The sequence below is a fragment of the Acomys minous genome (assembly GCF_964271855.1).
Source record: "Acomys minous genome assembly, chromosome: 16".
Classification (NCBI taxonomy): Eukaryota; Metazoa; Chordata; class Mammalia; order Rodentia; family Muridae; genus Acomys; species Acomys minous.
Window position 1 is genome coordinate 10,341,173 of NC_140498.1, and position 18,940 is coordinate 10,360,112.

The 18,940-nt window shown below is 47.7% G+C and overlaps 1 protein-coding gene across 21 annotated transcripts in view; it reads left to right on the plus strand.

Annotated features, from left to right (window-relative positions):
* The window catches only part of EPN2 (epsin 2), a 65,597-nt gene extending 48,091 nt beyond the window's left edge, over positions 1 to 17,506 (plus strand). For 17 of the 21 annotated variants that reach the window (XM_084760890.1, XM_084760881.1, XM_084760879.1 and 14 more), the window contains 5 exons: positions 11,738 to 11,902; positions 12,419 to 12,505; positions 13,003 to 13,218; positions 14,980 to 15,200; positions 17,288 to 17,506. In XM_084760890.1, the coding sequence (XP_084617016.1) occupies positions 11,738 to 11,902; positions 12,419 to 12,505; positions 13,003 to 13,218; positions 14,980 to 15,200; positions 17,288 to 17,383 (785 nt within the window). In that variant the 3' untranslated portion in view covers positions 17,384 to 17,506. Of the gene's footprint in view, positions 1 to 11,737; positions 11,903 to 12,418; positions 12,506 to 13,002; positions 13,219 to 14,979 lie in introns of all 21 variants that reach the window. The other 4 variants (XM_084760885.1, XM_084760887.1, XM_084760889.1 and 1 more) reach the window with 1 other exon arrangement.
* Positions 17,507 to 18,940: the final 1,434 nt, after the last annotated feature.

Below are 18,940 nucleotides of genomic sequence, written 5' to 3' on the forward strand. Positions count from 1 at the left end.
TCTCTCTCTCTCTCTCTGTGTGTGTGTGTGTATGTGTGTGTGTAGCCTTGGTTGTCCTGGGCTCACTTTGTAGACCAGACTGGCCTAGAACTCACAGCGATCCACCTGCCTCTACCTCCCAAGTGCTGGGATTAGGTACCTGAGTTCTTATTCTTTGGAGACCAGAAAGCAAAATATAGGCTGTGTGATGCAGATGTGGAAGTACTGTGGTGCCTCAGGGACAGTTGCCTTTCCAGTAGTGGTCTTGATCTCTCCGCCCCATGTCTGAAACACAGTCCCTTTGTCAAATGACTATTCTTCCGTCAGATGACTAGTCCAGCTAGAGAACTCCAGGTGGGTGGTGTAATCAGGGTCCCTTACAGGGGCTGTGCCAGGAAGTCTGAGGCAGGACACAGCCTGCTTGGGGACAGGTACTACTTTGTTGGGGTGTGCCCTGTGCCTGCTCTTCAGATGGGCACGAAATCCACCATTTTGACAGTTTTAAACTGGAATAATAAATAAAACAGTAGGAATGGCACATTCACAGAGCCGTGTAACTGTTAGCACAGGCAGAACATTTATTTCCACTGCTACAGAAGAACCTCTCTTAGCTCCTAGCCACCAACCTGCTACTCTGCCTTCTTTCCTGAAAGCTTGTTTGTTGTGGACAGAGCATGTAAACAAAGTCACATCTCTAGCCTTCATTTGTTAGGAGTTCGTCTACAGTGTGGCAGCTGTTTAATCCTTTATTGGCCAGAAATATCTCCTGTGCATGTAGCACATCTTGCACACATGCCCTGTTGGACCAATTACTTAGTTTCTGGCCATTGTGAATACAGATTTCAAGAGAGAAGATTGAACTAAAAGTTAAGGGATCAAAATCTATAATGTGTAAATGGTGGTGAGGATTAAAACTATTCTGAGCTGGGTGTTGCTCAGGGACGGCTGTCTGACCCCTGTGACTTTTCTCTGTGTGCTTGCCCGCTCTTGGTTCTCTCGAGTTTGACACTCTTCTTTTGGTATTTTTACTGGTGACTGGAGGAATACATAGACCACCAAAGCCCAGAAAGGTGGTTGTTCTCCCCAGGGTCACAGAGCTAGTTAGGGAAGGACCAGCTCAGATTTTGTGGTGGCACACATACACTTTCCAGCCTGTGCTGTGCCGTGTATATGATCAGGTACTATTGGAAACCATGGTACTCATTCACGTGGTATTCACCGGCGCTGTGTGGTACTGGGTCTTCAGCAGTTGTATGTCCTATGCAGGTGTTACTGAAAAGTGATGCTGAGGTCATTGTGTTCTCAAGGCCTTGCCCCAGCCTCCTGACCCAGGTGCTTTGCTTCTCTCATAACTTTGAGCTGGCTCCAGAGCAGGCATGTGATGCAGGTTTACTGCTTAGCCTCTGCTAAAATCCCAGTGTAAGAGCCTCTCCTCAGTCCCAGGATACTCATAATTATTAAAGCCTCTTCCCACAGCACAGAGCTGCTCTCCGCATGAAAGGAATGCTTTTCTGAAAGCCACCATTTGTAGTGGATCCCGTTATTACCAGTTCTTTCCAAGCAGCACTGGGGACTGCTGAGCCAAGTGGCCTTGGGAGGAAATGCTAAGAGCCCAGAGGAGGGAAGTTGGAGCCTGCCAGGTCAGCGGGGCACTTCCTCCTCTGTTCTAGACACACAAAGCTGCCACCTGGTCTGAAGAGGCCTCACAGCCTGGTAATTCAGAAGGCTTGGCTGGCTTGCTCCCCTTACTGTCTATCCACCTACCAGAGCCAAGGCCAGGACTGAGCCTAACTTCCGCCTGGCGGTAGCAGGTGTGCTCTGGCTTCTTGATGACCCCGGTATGACTGTGACTGCCGGCTGTGCACATGAATATTCATCTACCCACTGGGCTCCCTGTGAATGGCTCTACAGAGGAGGCGGAAGCTGCTGCCTCTCTGAACTTGGTTCCATTCTCCTTTCTCACTCATTTGAGCTTTAAATAAGCCTTTATTTATTGGGTGCGTGGTATGGCGGGAGCTGCTGATGCCAGGCCCTGAAGGTATAGAAGAGCCCTGTAATGGCCTCACTGCCCTATCTATCTCCTGAGGGCAGCTGAGCCGCCCCTGCATCTGCTACTTTTTTGTGGAGCTAGGGGTAAGGGCTGCACTCTCTTCACACAGTGTGCTGGCTACAGGTCTGCCTCCTTGGTCTATGGTGTTCTACTCATTTCACATTAAATTAAGCCCACCAGCTTGCAGAGTCCCAGATACACACACCCAGGACCCCAATGTCACTTACGGAATGGAAACTTCACTGCTCATTTGGGTTCAGCAGTTTGTCCCTGACAATCTATGTCGTTTGGGTTTGACAAGGGTCTGAGCTGAACATGCATTTCATTCCCTGTTCAGAGCTCTGAGTTTTGATTATTTTGTTCCTGCTGGCTCTGCATGCTGCTGGCTCAGTAGGAGACTGTTGCAGGGGTCCAGGCTGGTGGTCAGCACTTGGACTGTGGGGTGTAGTCAGCCTGCCTCCTCACATTCCTAATCTTTGTATTGTCTTATCCTGTCTGAGAGACTTCTCCTCCTACAAAGATGTGTTACATGTTTTTATTTGCTTGTGTATACCACAAGTGTAGGGGTGCCTGTGGAAACCAGAAGGCATTGGTTTCTGTGAGTACCAGAAGTACAGGTTACTGTGAGCCACCTGATGTGGGTTCTGGCAACCAGACTGTGTCCTTGGGAAGAGCATCAAGTACTGCTAAGCACTGAGTTATTTATCCAGCTTCACTCTTGTTTCTTCTTAAAGACATGGCTTGGGTGTCTGCCTGTGAAGGTGTGGTCACATTGTTCTCAGGACCCCCTTTTGTCCTGTGTTCTGGCTCTTGGCTGCCTATTGTCTTTGGTTGGTACAATAAATTTTTTCTTCTTAGAGGCAGGGACCATCCTGGGGCTTGGCTAGAGGAGGGCTGAACAGATTGATAGGATAGAGTAAGGCAGGAACCCTGGGCCATGTGCCTGAGCTAGGTGGTGCTTGCATAAGGGGGGCTTGGGCAGGGCTCTGAGTGTGTAAGGAGCTCAGATTTGCATGCAGCCTGGCTCCCTATTTATCTCACAACTGACCTACTAGGTCTTCCCCAGAATCTGTGTGCTTAGGGAGACAGTCATATTTTATTAAAGTCCCTGGGGGCTTTCTAAGGACAGCCATGGTCTCACACCTGTGTTCCCAATACCCCACTGAGTTTCAGCCCTTGGGATGCTCTCTGTGTGGACTCGCAGTGCAGGCGTGACTGTGGCTCTTCATGTCTGTCCCTGTAGCCCCAGGTCTCCTTGTTCCCTCCAGCCCTGGATCATCCCTAGTCTCAGCTTGGTCTAGAGCAGGAAGCAGCTGCAGCCCCACCCGTGGAGAGAGAGCACATACATGCACCAGGAACATGTGCCTTCACACATAAGCAAGGCCATTTATGAGTGCCCTGCAGTGGACTCTCAGCAGGCTTGGTGGGGAGCTGTATGGTGGGATGGTTTGAACTGTGCTGCATTATCTCAGGCAGTGATGCTAGGATTTGAGTTAGTAGGTGGCTTCAGAAAGTAAGAAGTTGGTGGCTGCCTTAAGATCAGTGTGACCTGCTGGCTCAGGAAGTGTAGTAGTCGCGCATGTTCAGGCCTGCTTCCATCTGCTGTCTACTTGTGGCCCACCTGCAGCTCCAGGCGCTCATGGTTGTGTTCTCTTCCAAGCCCGGTGGCTCCCTGGAAAGCTCACTGCTGTCCCCATTGCCTAGGGCATAGAGAAGCTCACTTTGCAGTTCCTGTATGGCTTTTAGGAATTGAGGTTTAATTTACTTTAGCCATTAAGATTCTCCCTGGTTACCAGCCAACATCTGACCCCTTAGACAATGGGAGTGGGTGAGGGGGGAAAACTCTCTCATGGAACATTTAGGTTATCTTTGCAGGAGAAAAGGGCAGTGGGGGCTGGAAATGATAGGATGTGTCTCCTTATGTAGGCAAGGAGAAAGGTAAGACAGCAGCAGTCTTCTGAGAGGCGCTGATGCTCAGCGAGGGCAGGGACTGTAAGACAGTGAGGTCTGTCCAGCCTGTGTCCCTCAAGTGCAGCTGGTTGAGAGAGAATGGGCCTTGTAGTGGGTGATTCTTACCACACTGGCACTGTAGGGTGCCAGCGAGCAGGGAGAGAACACTAGAGCTCCCATATCGCATTGGGCCTGGGGTCTCTGTGTCATCACACCACAGCTCTTCGGGCTTTCTGCTCAGCCTTCTCCCTGGCAAACAGTTTCTACCAGTAAGTACAGAGCCATGCCTGATGAGGTACGTACCCTTTCGAGATCAGAGTAAGGGCTTAGTCCCTGGGTCTTGACTTCAACTGGGGTCAGGTTCACAGTCCTGGAAAAGCACCCCAAAGACAGAAGAGGACATGGAAGCATAGTCCCAGGCCCATAGGGAAACTAGAAGGCAGCAGCAAAAGAGGTGGAAAATCTAAATAGGTGTTGACAGGCCATGAGGACAGTAAAAGTGTCATTTGGGAGTGCGACTTGATAACGGGTGTCATCTAACTAGCTCACAGCTTTTGGGTGTGCCGCTCGGTGAGCCTTGGGAGAAGTGAAGTCAGCGTTCACTCCCACACTTCCTGCACTATACTAGCCAGTAGCCCAGTAGGCATAAAGCCACGAGGTAGGAGATTAATGATGTAGTGATCTTTAACCCTGTGGCATGTCCTACCTCATAGTGGTCCAGGGGAATGGAGTCCTGGCACATCCTGGTTGTCATAGCCTTGTTGGGTGTGGCTAGAGTCAGGGCTGAAAGTACCCACTCTTCTACCATGGGGAATTCAGTATTAGATGAGTGGTTTTGGTAAATGGTCTAAAAGAAGGTAAGTGGAGGATTTAAGTGACTAGGGCATGGAACAGGAGGGGCAAAAAATAGGTTCAGTGGGGCCTGAGACAGAAAGTAGGGAGCTTCTCTGGCATGTCTGAGGAGCACACGGAGTCAGTGTGGCCAGGCTACACTGTGTTGATGTCTCTAGCTCACATCTCTCGGAGTTCTTGAAGAGTTCATGTCTGAAGGAGATAATGACTAAGAACACTGTAAATGTCACTCTTTAGCTTCAGGAAACTGAGGAATGTTAGGCAGCTTGTCCAGCCAGGTAGCCTATGTAAGCAAAGCAAGATTGTGTCCAGGGAAGGAGCTGGACAGTGCCAGTGCTGAGGGCAGTGTCAGCAACTTGGGTGTGCTAGCAGGAAAGCATTGTCTCTACCTAGGCAGCCAGCCTTAGAAAATCCACTTTCTTCTGAGCATATTTGTGGGAACAAGATGTTTGAGGGCTGGAGAGACCGCTCAGCGTTTAAGAGCACTGACTGCTTTTCCAAAGGACCTGGTTCAGTTCCCAGCACCCACATGGCAGCTTATAGCTGTTTGTAACTCCAAGATCTGACACCCTCACACAGACATACATCCAGGCAAAACACCAATGCGTATAAAGTAAAAATAAATTATTTTTAAAAAAAGTTCGAAATTCAGAAGTGCTGGGTGGTGGTGGGACACACCTTTAATCCTAGTACTTGGGAGGCAGAGGCAGGTGAATCTCTTTCTTTCTCTTTTTTTTATTATTTTTAATTAATTTATTGATTTATTCACTTTACATCCCAATCACAGTTCCCTCTCTCCTCTCCTCCCAGTCCCATTTTCCCTCCCTCTTTCTTCTATCCCCTACTCCTCAGAAAAGGGAGCCTCCCTCTGCCAACCCACCCAGCACATGAAGTTACATCAAGCCTGAGTGCATTCGTTTCCCCTGTGGCCTGGTGAGGCAGTCCTGCCAGGAGGGAGTGACCAAAAAAGCAGGCAACAGAGTTCATGTCAGAGACAAACTCTGGTCCCCTTAATAGGGGACCCACATGAAGCCTGAACTGCCCATCTGCTATATCTGTGGGGGGTGGGGGGGCTAGGTCCAGTCCCTGCATGGTCCTTGGTTGGCGCTTCCATCTCCAAAATCCCCTCTGGGTCCTGGTTAGTTGGCTCGGTCTTCTTGTGGTGCTCTTGCCCCCTCCAAGTCTTTCTGTCCTCCCCACTTTTCCACAAGACTCCCTATGCTTCGCCCAATGTTTGGCTGTGAGTCTCGGTATCTGTTTTGATCCACTGCTGGCTGGAACCTCTCAGAGGACAGCCATACTAGGCTCCTGTCTGTGAGCATAGCAGAGTATCATTGGTTCTTTCCCTTGAGGTGGAGTCTCATGTTGGGCCAGGCCATTTGTTGGACATTCCTTCAATCTTTGCTCTGTTTTATCCCTGCACAGCTTCTAGGCAGGGTAAATTTGAGGTCAAAATTTTTGTGGGTGGGTTGGTGTTCCCCTTCCTCCACTAGGAGTCCTGTCTAGTTAGAGGGTGTCTTCTAGAGGGCTCTCCATGACCCCTGCCATTAGGAGTCTCATCTAGAGTCACCTCCATATCCGCCCAGGATCCTACCCTATAGTAGGTCTCCAGCTTGTCACAGAGATGCCCCTGCCTAATTTACACAAGGAAATCATGAAAATTTCAGGCAAATGGATGGAACTAGAAAAGATCATGCTAAGTGAGGCAATCCAGACCCAGAAAGCCACACATGGTATAGACTCACTTATAAGTGGATTTTAGCCCTATAGTATAGGATTAGCATACTATAATCCATAGACCTAAAGAAGATCTCTCTCCCTCTCTCTCCCTGTCTGTCTTTTTGTCTTTCTGTCTCTGACTCTTTCGCTCTGATTTGTTTATTATGTATACAGTGCTCTGCCTATATGTACACCTGCAGGCCAGAAGAGGCCAGCAGATCTCATTATAGATGGTTATAAGCCACCATGTGATTGCTGGGAAATTGAACTCGGGACCTTTGGAAGAGCAGTCAGTGCTTTTAACCTCTGAGCTATCTCTCCAGCCCCAGGTGGATCTCTTGACAGCCTTATCTACAGAGTTGCAGGACAGCCAGGGCTACACAGAGAAGCCCTGTCCTGAAGTACAAAACAACAATTAAAGAAAAGAGTTAAAAGGTCTGTTGAGTTCTGGGTCACATAAGATCCTGCCTCCCTTCCCAAAGGAACAAAATACAAGTAGAGAGAAGGCTTATTACCATAAAAGAAATTGAAAGAATGCTTAACCCTTCATAGGTAAATTCTAATAACATTCAGAAACAGTTCTACTTTTATCTAAAACCTCCTTCAAAAGGACTTTCTACTTGTTTCTAGAGACTGAGGTAGCTCTGACACTAAACTAGACAAAGAATACAGTGTGTGTCCAACTATTTTAGACCAAGGCCACTTATGAATATTGATGTATTGGAAAGAAAATGTAAACCAGGAAAGTCCTCTGTAAGAACCAAGTGCTTAGAAGTGGTCCCTACTAAAGATTAGAACAAATGTGCAGTTACTCCTGTAGAGCCAGTTCTTTGAAGTGATTTTGACAACCTTAGACAACGGGAAAATGCCTATAGCCTCTCTGAGGCTTCTGAATGGAGGAAGCCTGGGGCTGGGGAGACAGTTGCCTTAGATAAAGTATTTGCTAGTTAGTTTTGGGGGACCCCCTTGCCCCAGTGTGCACGCGCGCGCATGTCTATAATCCAGCCCTTGGAGAGCAGGGAGGTAGAGGCACCTCCTTGGAGCTGACTCAGTTGGTGAGCTCCAGGCTCAGTTCTAGACCCTGCCCCAGAAAATAAGGTGAAGAAGAGTTGAAGAAGATAGCGGATGTTTGCTGCCTCCAAAGTAAATAAATACATGGATAAATTAATAACCTAATGCTGTAATGTTGGAAATTGACTTTGTCGGATCAAGTGCAAGACAAGATACCGGTGATCACTGGAACCACTACTTTACATTGTGGATAGTGATTCTAGCCAATGCCATAGGATGACAGAAATTGTAGAGGGCTAGAAGACATTAGCATTTTACAGATACTTAAGGCTTTATAGGTAGCTGGGTGCTGGTGCCGCCCCCCCCCCCCCTTTAATCCCAGCACTCGGGAGGCAGAGGCAGACTGTGAGGTCGAGGCCAGCCTGGTCTACAAAGTTAGTCCAGAACAGTCAGGGCTACACAGAGAAACCCTGTCTCCAAAACCCAACACCCCCTTCTGCCCCTCCCCCCCAAAAAGACTTTGTAGGTAAATTGGATTAAGAATTACTAGACCTGGGGCTTGCAAAGACTGAAGCACGAACCAAGGACCATGCATAGCTTGGACCTAGGCCGCTATACAGATGTAGCTGATGGGCCCCTCAGGCTGCATGTGGGCCCTCTAGTAAAGAGAGTGGGGCTGCCTCTGACATGGACTCTGTGGCTTGCTTCCATCACTTCCCTCTGGTGGGGCTGCTTGGCCAGGCTACAGGGGAAGAGGATGTACTCAGTCCTGATGCAACTTGATGTGTGTGTGTGGTGGGGGAGGGCTTCCCTTTTCTGAGGGATAGTGAGGGGAGGGGGCTGTGATCAGGATGTAAAGTAAATGAATAAATATATTTAAAAATTAATTAATGTAAAAAAAATAGAATTAACAGACCCATCAGAATCAATATCTAGCCTTCCTTCTTTCCTTCCTTCCTTTGTTTTTGTTTTTTGTTTTGCTTTGTATTTTTGAGGCCAGGTCTCTATATAGCTCTGGTTTTTCTAGAACTCACTATGTAGAACAGGCTGATGTTTAAATTCAAGAGACCTGTCTGCCTTCCAAGAGCTGGGATTAAAGATGTGTACTAACATGCCCAGCCAAAGATACAATACCTTCTTTTATAAAAAAATTTTTTTTCCTTTTAGGCTTTTTGAGACAGGGTTTCTCTATGTAGCCTTACCTGTCCTGGACTAACTTTGTAGACTCACTTACTCACAAAGATCCACCTGCCTTTGCTGGGATTAAAGGCATGTGCCACCAACCGCCCATCAAGAATCAGTACTTTCAATATATTCTATTTACTATAATTTAGAGTTTAGCAAGGTTGATAGATACAAGCATAGTACACAAAATTAAAATAAAAAATGATATCCTCTCCCAGCAATATTAAATTCCTAAGAATAAATGGTACTATTATATAAATCACAAATACCATATTTTTCGGACCATAAGACACACTTTTCTCCCAAAAGTAGGGGAGAAGTTAGGGTACGCTTTATAGTCCAATTGCTGTTTTTGCTGTTTTTCTTGTTTTAATGTTATAAAAACTAGGTGTATCTTATGATCAAGTGTGTCTTGTGGTCAAAAAAATAATGGTAAAAATGATTGAATTTTATTGAAAACTGTAAATATACAGAGCTATTTTATCATTTTGGTTTGGAAGACTCAATATTACTGTGACAATATTTCCTCTTAAATCGATTAGGGATTCAATGCAATTTTGGTCAAACTCCTAACCACACTTTTCTTTGTTGGGCTTTTGTTTGTTTGGGGTCCAGGGTTTCCTGTAGCCCAGGTTGGCTTCAAACTTCAGGTCTTTGTACTCTGAGAGAAGAGTAAGCCGAGGCATGTGCACAGTCCCTGACCTTTCTTTCAGTCTAGCTACACGGCTCTTTATGTCATGTGGGAAACTAAGAACAGAGATGGGCAGATTCAGACTGGATTTGCCATGCCAGTTATTAAAAATCATCGTCATTCCTAGTACTTGAGAGTCGAGACCAGAGGGCCAGAAGTTTAAGGTTGCCAGGGTGGTGGCGCATTCCTTTAATCCCAAGACTCAGGAGGCAAAGGCCGCAAATCTTTGTGACTTTGAGGCTAGCCTGGCCTACAGGGCAAGCTTCAGAATAGCCAGAGCTGTACAGAGAAGCCCTATCTCGAAAAACAGCAACAAAAAGAAGCTTAAAGTCATCTTCAGCCACATAGTGAATTTGAGGCCAGCCTAAGATATGTGAGACTGCTCTGAGGGAAGAGCAGCATCATTACCATATGTGTGTGAAGGTAATAGTGTGCAGAGGAGGACATCAGAAAGTAGGCCAGCGCAACAGACTAGGGAGCCCAGTGATAAAGCCCTCCAGAGCTGAGATGGATGAAGGGCCACTGTAACCCCTGCTCTGAGGTGAGCGAGTCAGACAGGAGATAACCTAGAGGATGCTTGCTGAAAGACATAGACCTGTAGGAGGAGGCTGTGGCAAGGAAACATAAAACTGCTGCAGAATAGACTTTACATGTACCACTTTGGCACAAATGGAAGAACTAGGGTACATCAGAAAGTTCCAGGGTGGCAGCACCTGCTTAGAGAGCTAATGACCGCTAGAATCAACATGCACACAGTTCTGCTAGCACTTGCTGAAAGTGCAGGAACCTGTGGTCTAGCAGCTGCTGTGTGTGCACAGAACAAAGGGATGTGAACAGGAATAGGCAGCCACACAAAGCACACCCAGGATCTACCAGAGTCATTATTTGTGAGCCTTTTCATAGATACATTTCAGGTACTCATCAACAAAGGCTAATCCACAGATAAAGTATGTAGTAAACAAAGCACGTGTGTGCACTCACACACACACACCTTATTAGTATAATAAATTCAGAAATCTGGCACAGTTATCTAGTGTATTGTTTTAAGGTATGATAAATTAAAGGCAGAGCAGGAGCACATTACACAGTTCAGGGCACTGTGTGGCGGACCTAGAAATGTAGCGGTGTTTAACCATTCTTGTCTTCTGCAAGAAAGGATGATTGGTTTCCTATTTTTACATAGTAATTGAAAAATCCACACAACAGCTTGACATTTAACATTAGATATACACAGAAATATTCTCTACCCTCCACATTTAAAGGTTTTTGTTCTTGTGTGTTTGGAGGGGCTCATGTGTAGGGGTCATATGACAACTAGTGGAAGTTGCCCCTCTTCTTCTATCACCAGAGTCCTGAGGCTCAAATTCGCACTGCCAGGCTTGGTTGCAGGCACCTTTACTGACCGAACTGTCCCACCATCTTTGTCCCACCTTGTGAAATGCAGTTGTGACCCACCAAGTTAACCTTGTTACTCATAGATTGGAAGTGTTCTACTACTGAGGCACCTGATCTGTTACCTTCTTTACTTGATACTCACTTATTAGAGAGCAGAGCCCACCCAAGGCCGTTTGATGGGAGAGTGCTTCTGGGGAGCTCTGCAGGGTCAGATGAAGGCTGCCAAACTTCATGTCCGGGGTGGAGCCTGCATTTGTAGTGGAAATATACTTGTTCCTTATAGCTTCTTTTGGCTTGGGGGACCCCTGTGAGCCCCTGCGTGGTGGAAAGTGTTCAGAAGGTCTTTTGGTTTCGCCTTCTGTACACTTACTAGAGGACTGTCTCCAGGGATGCTTCCTGTTGTCTGGAAGGCTCTGGACTCTTCTTAACTGCCTAGTCTTCCTGGCATGGTGTAGCACCCTTTGGGGGGCTGCCTTAGTTGGTAGGGCACATATTTGACTGCCATTGTATCTCTGCTCTTAGCCCTTTTGCTTAGAACTTTATTAAGTTAACTTCTGTGTTACTGTGGTTGCACCCCCCCTCCCCAAGTGAGGGGGTTGATTTGGCTTGACAATTCCAGGTTCAGTGCACTATTGCATTTAAAGGCTTTGTTTGTTTGTTTGTTTGTTTTAACTTGTGTGATTGTGTGTGGGACATGTGAGTTTCTATGTTTATGTGTACCATTTTTGTGCATATGCCTGAGGGGGGCCAGAGAATGTTAAATCCCCTAGAACTGGAGTTACAGACTGTTGTGAACATGTTATTGTGAACTCTGAGAACCAAATCCTGGTCCTGTGCAAAAGCAATGAACACTTTTTTACCACTTTCTAGCCTCTGTTCTGAATTTTAACTCTTGACTTCTACAGGTACCAAGCCAGCTGCCTCTGTGGACCCGTGGGGTGTGCCTACCACAGCCAGCATGGAATCTGTCCCCAAGAACTCAGACCCCTGGGTTGCCTCACAGCAGCCTGCCTCCAGTGCTGGGAAAACAACAGATGCCTGGGGAGCTGCCAAGCCCAGTTCTGCCTCAGGTGGTCACTTTGCTCAGCCTGATCCCTGAAGCTTTACCATTTCTCCTCCTGGTGCACCAGCAGGAGCTGGCTGGCTGACCATTTGTTCCCATCCCAGATGGGAGCCGGCATTACAGGCCCTTTTATATTCCCACAATTGAAAGAGGTGCTACATTGGGCCCCAAAAGAGTTCTGCATTTCCTTCTTGGGTTGCAGGCTGGCTTCAGGACTCCTTGGGGACACTTTCCACATGACATCTGAGTGTCCAGCCCAATACTTATTTCCTACACTGCCAGCCCTTAACTACATTTGGAGTCGGATGGTGGAGGTGGTGGTGTGCTTTCAGGATCCCTGATTCCACCTGTTGCCTATCCACTAAGTGACTGAATCTGGCCCCGAGTTTATACTATGATGGGGAGCACTTGGGAGAAGCCCCTATGGCCTGTTTTAACTCCTTATCCCCATGCAAGTTGGGTACCTGCTGTGCTGGGGAGTGGAAAGAGATACCCTCAGTCACCAGCTTGTCTGTCCCCTTAGGGTCCTTTGAACTCTTCAGTAATTTCAATGGTACAATTAAAGATGACTTTTCTGAATTCGACAACCTTCGAACTTCAAAAAAACCAGGTAGGTAAAGATTGTTTCTGTTTTTTTATTTGACCACCTGGTTGATTTTAGAAGTAGCAGGTGTGTGTGTTCGTTTCCAGCAAATTTTACTCTTCCTGCCATTGGAATGCTGTGATTACAGACATGAGCCAATGTATCTGACTCTTTGTTTTGGAGTGGGGTGCACGTTCTGGTGCAGCAAGACTTTATCTATTGAGATATCTCACTCAAGTTTGTTTGCACCTGCTAACAATAATTCAGAAAGAAAATTTAGAAAATGAATGTAAGCAAGTGTACATCTGTGCTTTGCTGTCAATGCCAAATTATATCTTAATCTTTTGGAAGATTATGCTATGTATATTTTTATGAATCTTTCATTTCCACTTAACTATTTATTAATTACATTTATTTTATTTGTTCACTTATTTACTGTGTGTGTGTGTGTACGCGTGCGTGCACTCTTTACAATAGTATAAACAAGGGGTCAGAAGACAGCTTGCTTTGTCCCTGTCTTGCAGCCGAGTCAGGAGCCTCAGCACCACCCCAGGACAGCAGAACCACAAGCCCTGACCTCTTTGAGTCTCAGCCTCTGACTTCTGCCTCCAGTAAGCCTAGCAGTGCCCGGAAAACACCTGAGTCCTTCCTTGGCCCAAATGCAGCTCTGGTGAATCTGGACTCACTGGTGACCAAGCCTGCTCCACCAGCCCAGTCCCTCAATCCCTTCCTGGCACCAGGTAGGAATGTGCTGACCAAATACACAGCTGCTGTGCTGTCTGAGGCCGGCCTCTGGCACTTCTCTCTCAGGGTCTGCTGGCTTGCGGCTGGGAAGGGGCAGAACCCTCGCAAACTCCACATGCTATTTGTCTCTAGGCCTGGTGGGGTGGCTGTAGATACTGCAGTTTTGAAAGGGGTAAGGTTAGGAAAGAACCTTTCAGGAGGAGAGCATGTTGTAGAAGCTGTCTGGAAACTGCCCCTGCAGAAAGACTCATACTAGTGCTAGCTTTGGGTCTAGTGGAGGCTGTTGGCTGCCCTGTCTATCACTTGTTGTAGAAGCAGCAGCACCACAGCCCTTAAACATGAGCCACCCCTCGATGCTGAAGGGCCTTTGTCATAGTACCTGGCACAGGATTCTACACAGCATGTTTGGAGTACTGTAGTGGCCAGAGGACAGGCCCAGTACTGTGGTCTCCACAGCCTGGCTCTGGGCTCTGAGCTCTGACCTCCAACCCCCCACCTCCCTCTCTACCCTCTTCTACCCATTCTTACCTGTTTCTACCCACGAGCATCACATCTCAGGTATACTGAGCTAAGTAACCGTTCTCAAGATGTTACCAATCCCCCTTTTAGCTCCAGGGTCTGAACCACTCTTCTTGCACATCCCCCTCCTCTTTCCACATCTCTTCAGCTGAGCTCTTCATCGAGTATGTCTCCCTTTCTCTTGCTTTGCACAGATTCAGACTTAAGCCTCTGAAGAGTAGAAATGTGTCTCTAAAAGTCTCAGCCCTGACCTGGCTTTGTCTCAGATTCGGTAGAGGAGGAGGATCTCCAGAAGCTGGGGTTTGAGGCCTGTGGGCAGAAGCAGGATCTGTAGAATTTCTAAGTTCCACCCCATGGTATCTGTAGAGCAAGGTTGCTGTGGGTGGAGCTGGACAGGACCTGGATCCTCAGCTAGTCAGGTGCCCATTCTTGCCCAAGAGCTGTGAGGGGCTCCAGCACTGTGGCGGGCCTTGCCTACTAGGGGCCATGGCCAGATTTGAGGAAGGTTTGGCAGATATCTGGGCCTTATGGGTAGATCTGGATCTGCCATTCCTGAGTAGGGCTGCAGCGCCCCTTTGTCTTCTTGAACCCAAGGTCACATCAGATCCTATAATGATCCTGGTAGAAATATACCCACGTAGAGTGGGTCTGAGTACAGCAACCTCCTCTTTGTTGCGGTGTCTTAACTGCCACCCATTGATGAGAAGGCCACATTGTTGTGTGGGACCTAGCAAGCTCAGAGAATTCCAGAGCAGTCCATGTGCTCTGGAAAGACCCACCAGCTACTTCACCAACAGGTGGAAGAGCCTTTTGGCTGAGGGGCTTTAGAGAAGCTGGGTGAAACTGGGATGAGAGACTTCAGCAGCCTTCATGCTTCCGGTGTGTATGTCCTGGAATACTGCAAGGTCCTTCCCGGCACCTGTAGCCACAGTCGGCAGACAGAGTAGGGCAGCTGGCAGCAGTCTGGGTCCCCACTTTTCCAGGGGTGCTAGAATATCCAAGCCTGTGTGCTTTTGTCTCTGTCTTGTTTATCTCTGTACAGTGGACAGCTTCTTGTCCTCATCAGTCTTTAGAGCTTTGCCATTGTCTCCTAGGGACTCTACTATACAGAGCACAGCCCTGCCTTACAGATAGTGTTGGGATGCCAAGTGTGGAGACAGGACAGGGCCCGGACACTTGTCCTGAAGGGATAGTGTCTTCCAGTGACTCATCCTGTGTTCTCCTTTCTCTTTTACCAGGTGCTGCTGCCCCAGCCCCTGTCAACCCCTTCCAGGTCAACCAGCCCCAGCCACTGACACTGAACCAGCTTCGGGGGAGCCCTGTCCTGGGAAGCAGCACTTCCTTTGGGTCTGGCCCAGGGGTGGAGACTGTGGCCCCCATACCCTCAGTAGCCCCACAGTCAGCACTAGGGGCTAGTGGCTCCTCGATGACACCACTGGGCTCTACAACAATGAACGTGGTAGGCAATGTGGGCATTCCTCCGTCAGCAGCTCAGGCAACAGGCACAACAAACCCTTTCCTTCTCTAGTGCTCAGGCTGGGCCTTGCCTGAGTGAACACCCAGAGTGCCGAGCCCAAGGATGTCAAGTGGGGACTCACTCTGATTTGTGTAGTGGCTGAGAACATGGTGGTAGGGGTGTTAGAGCTTCGGGTCCAGCTTCCTGGTGAAAGGGTGGTTGCTATCGTCCAGACCTTCAGGTTGGAGTACAGGTGAGGCGGCTTCACCATCCTAGCTGGGCCCCTATGTTTCTTCCTAAATGCTCAGCTCTGACCTTGTTCCACTGAGGTCTTGAAAGGCGGAGGTGTTATCAGTGTTGCCCAAGATTCTGGGATGCTATCTAGCCCGGGGCTTGGGACAGTCACATTGTGTGTGTCCTACTCCCAGTGATCTTTAGGGTGTGGACAAGTTAAAGCTCTGGCCCCACTCGACACTGACCATTGGGAAGTGGTTGTGCATATTTTATTTTCCTTTGACTCATGTGAGTCCAAGGTAGACACTACTACCAGTGTGGAGCTTTAAGCTGACTGGAGCGCGACCCTGCCCCGTGGCTCTGTGCTTGTGCACGTTTGCACATTTTGTTGAGTACAGTTTCATATTTGAGTTTGCAGAATTATCTAATAGTCTTTTTTTGGCTAATATTTTTATAAGGTGGTTCTTATTTAACTGTCTAGTTTTGATAGAATTGACCAAGTCTGGCTGAATTAAGGTCTTGGCATGTATTATTTTAGTGGTCTAATTTCTCTTATTTATGGTTTTAACTGTAAGAAAACTTTAAAAGAAGAGATATTTGGATGACAAAAATATGCCTTATGGAAAACTAAGCAAATTCTTTATAGGAAAGAAATACCGAAATTTGATTACACAAAACGAATTTTATTAAAACAAAACAAAACTTCCAACAATAACAAAAACCCCCAGCCTCCAGTTGCCTTTTTCCTTTCCTCAGCTCTTTTGATGAATTACCAAATCAACTGACTCTTTTGACATTTTTGCCTGGATCTGAGAGGCTTTTTTGCTACTAGTATATTGACATCTTAGTGTTAAAAGGAAAAACAACGCATGATTGTGACTTGCCAGTTTTTATCACTAATTCCTTTCTTTGTCCCTGGCATGCAGGGATTGCCAGGGACTTGTGTTTACTCCAGACCAGAAGTGCGGCTGGCCGCCCCACCATCATGCTCAGGTTAATGAGACTGTGTGAAAATGGGGGTGGCTGTATGTGCACTTCTGGGCCTGTAGGCCACCAGGGATGGTCCCCATAGCTGAGTCAGGACAGGGACTGACCCTGATCTGTCTGTCTACCAGCTCCAACTCAGGCTGCTGACCAGCAAGTAACCACATCCAATTTTGGAGACAAAAAAAGTCCTTACATGGCATAGGTTTTTAACAGCCAAGCACTGATACTACCCTTCCTCTCCCAACTCCTGCTGCCCTCACTCTACTTACTCACTGTTAAGGAAAGTGTTAAATCCTGAATTAGAGACCACAGACTTGCTTTTCTTCAGAGAAAGGACCCCCACCCCCACCCCCACCCCCGCCTTTGGTCCTGGCAGTTTGTGTGGCTGGCCTTTCTGCCTTGCCTTGTAATATGGACTTCTAACCTTAAGCTCTGAGGGCACCCAGCCACCTGCCAGCCCCTCTTGGTATCCAGAGAAAGTTTGTCCCTTGGCGCCCACATGGATGACTCAGTGGTTACTGTTTGAGAGAGGACTGCACTCAAGCTCTCCTAAGTCTGAGAGCCCACATGCTGCTCCTAGGCCCCACAAGCCAAGGGCCCTTTCTAACTACCTACTCCTCCTAGGACCAGAGGCCTATGGGTAGGCCTGGGCTCTGCTATTCAGGAAGGCTGGTGGCTGGGTTCCTGCCATGGAGAGGTGGAGGCATCATGGGACAGGGGAGCCAGGCACCGTTCCAGATTGCGCTTTTTCAGATTGCATAGGCCAGGGCCAGAACTGCCTGCTGGGGGCCAGTGATTATGCTGCGAAGACAAGAGCCTTTCTGACTGAGGCCCCATCCCAATAGCCACTAGGCTTCCTCTACCCACAGGCCACCCAGCGCATGTCCCAGTTACCCACTGCACTGATCATGAAGCCTCTGGCCACTGCCATGTGTGTTGCACACGTGCCACCATGCCCTTCCTGATGAACACCCTGAAGGATGTCACCCAAGCTGTTTCTCAGTCCCCGGGCTGGTGGTTGGTTTTGATTTGTGTTAACTGTTGATACTTATTTACTGTATAAATATAATTTATCATTTGTATCATGATGTGGTTTTTGGCTGTGTCTTTTACCCACCTAATGTGACAAAAGATGGTAGGGCTGGCTAAGGAAGCAGGTTGGTCTATAGTCAGGCCACCACCTCACCTAGTGCCTGAGCCTCCAAGACAGGCTCAGATCTGCTTTTGGTAGACATTCCTGTGGTCTGTCTGAAGATTGTGCTGGGCAAACACTGGCCCAGACTATCAGTTCTAAGGCCAGATCTCAGTGTGTTTTTATGAGTTCCCATTCACTGATTTTATATATATATATATATATGTGTATATGTGTGTATATATATATATATATATGTATATGTATGTGTATATATATATACATACATACACACACACACACACACACACACACACACACACACACACACACATACACACACACTTTATTGAATGTGTGCCTGCATGACAGAAGAGAGCATTGGACGGAAGAGGGCATCAGATCTCATTATAGATGGTTGTGAGCCACCATGTGGTTGCTGGGAGTTGAACTCAGGCCCTTTGGATGAGCAACCAGTGCTCTTAACCACTGACCCATGTCTTCAGCCCTCACTGCCTGTCTTAAGTCAGGGTTACTATTGCTGTGATGAAACACTGTGACCAAAGCAACTTGAGGGAAAAAGGGTTTATTTGTGGTTTATGCTTCCACATCACTTTTTATCAAGAGTATGCACATGTGCGCGCGCGGCCGCTGGCCTTAAATCAAATGTTGGGACTAAAGGCATGCTCCTGGCTTACCCTAGCAGAATGCTGAGGCAGTAGCTGATGCAGAGGCCATAGAGAAGTACTGTAATACTGGCTTGCTCAACCTTTCTATAAAACCCAGGACTATTAGCCCAGGGGTGGCCCATAATGGGCTTGGCCCTCCCCCATCTATCACTAGTTAAGAAAATGGCTACATGCTTGTCTACACCCTGATCATAGGGAGGCATTTTCTCAATTGAGACTCCTTCCTCTCCAATGACTCTAGCTTGTGTTAAATTGATATTAACCCAGCCAGTTTATTGCCTTTACATGTCTGTCTCAGAAACATTGTGTTATGAGAAGCTTCAGTCTATCAGAGGGGCACATATCCTCCATGTTGTGGATAGTGGGAAATAGACTTGTTACAGGTAGCCCTCTCAGCACCAAGGCCTTCAGTCGTACTTCTCAGACCAAGGGCTGCATTGGTCCATTTTGTGTTAAGCTAAGAGTCTAGGGTGTATGTGGACAGTCGTCTCCAAGGCAGGCTCCCTATATCTTGTGATAGCCAGTAGTGCATCAGGGTGAACAGCACTGCTTTAAGTGAGTAGGGTGGGGGGTACTGACTACAGTACTAGGCTCTGTGAAGCCTTCTAGCACAGGAAAGGGCCTAAGATGGCCTCAAGCTCTGCTCTGCAGGTAGATTATCCCTGCTGAGTGAGCAGCTGGGAGCCTGCTCTTTACCTGCG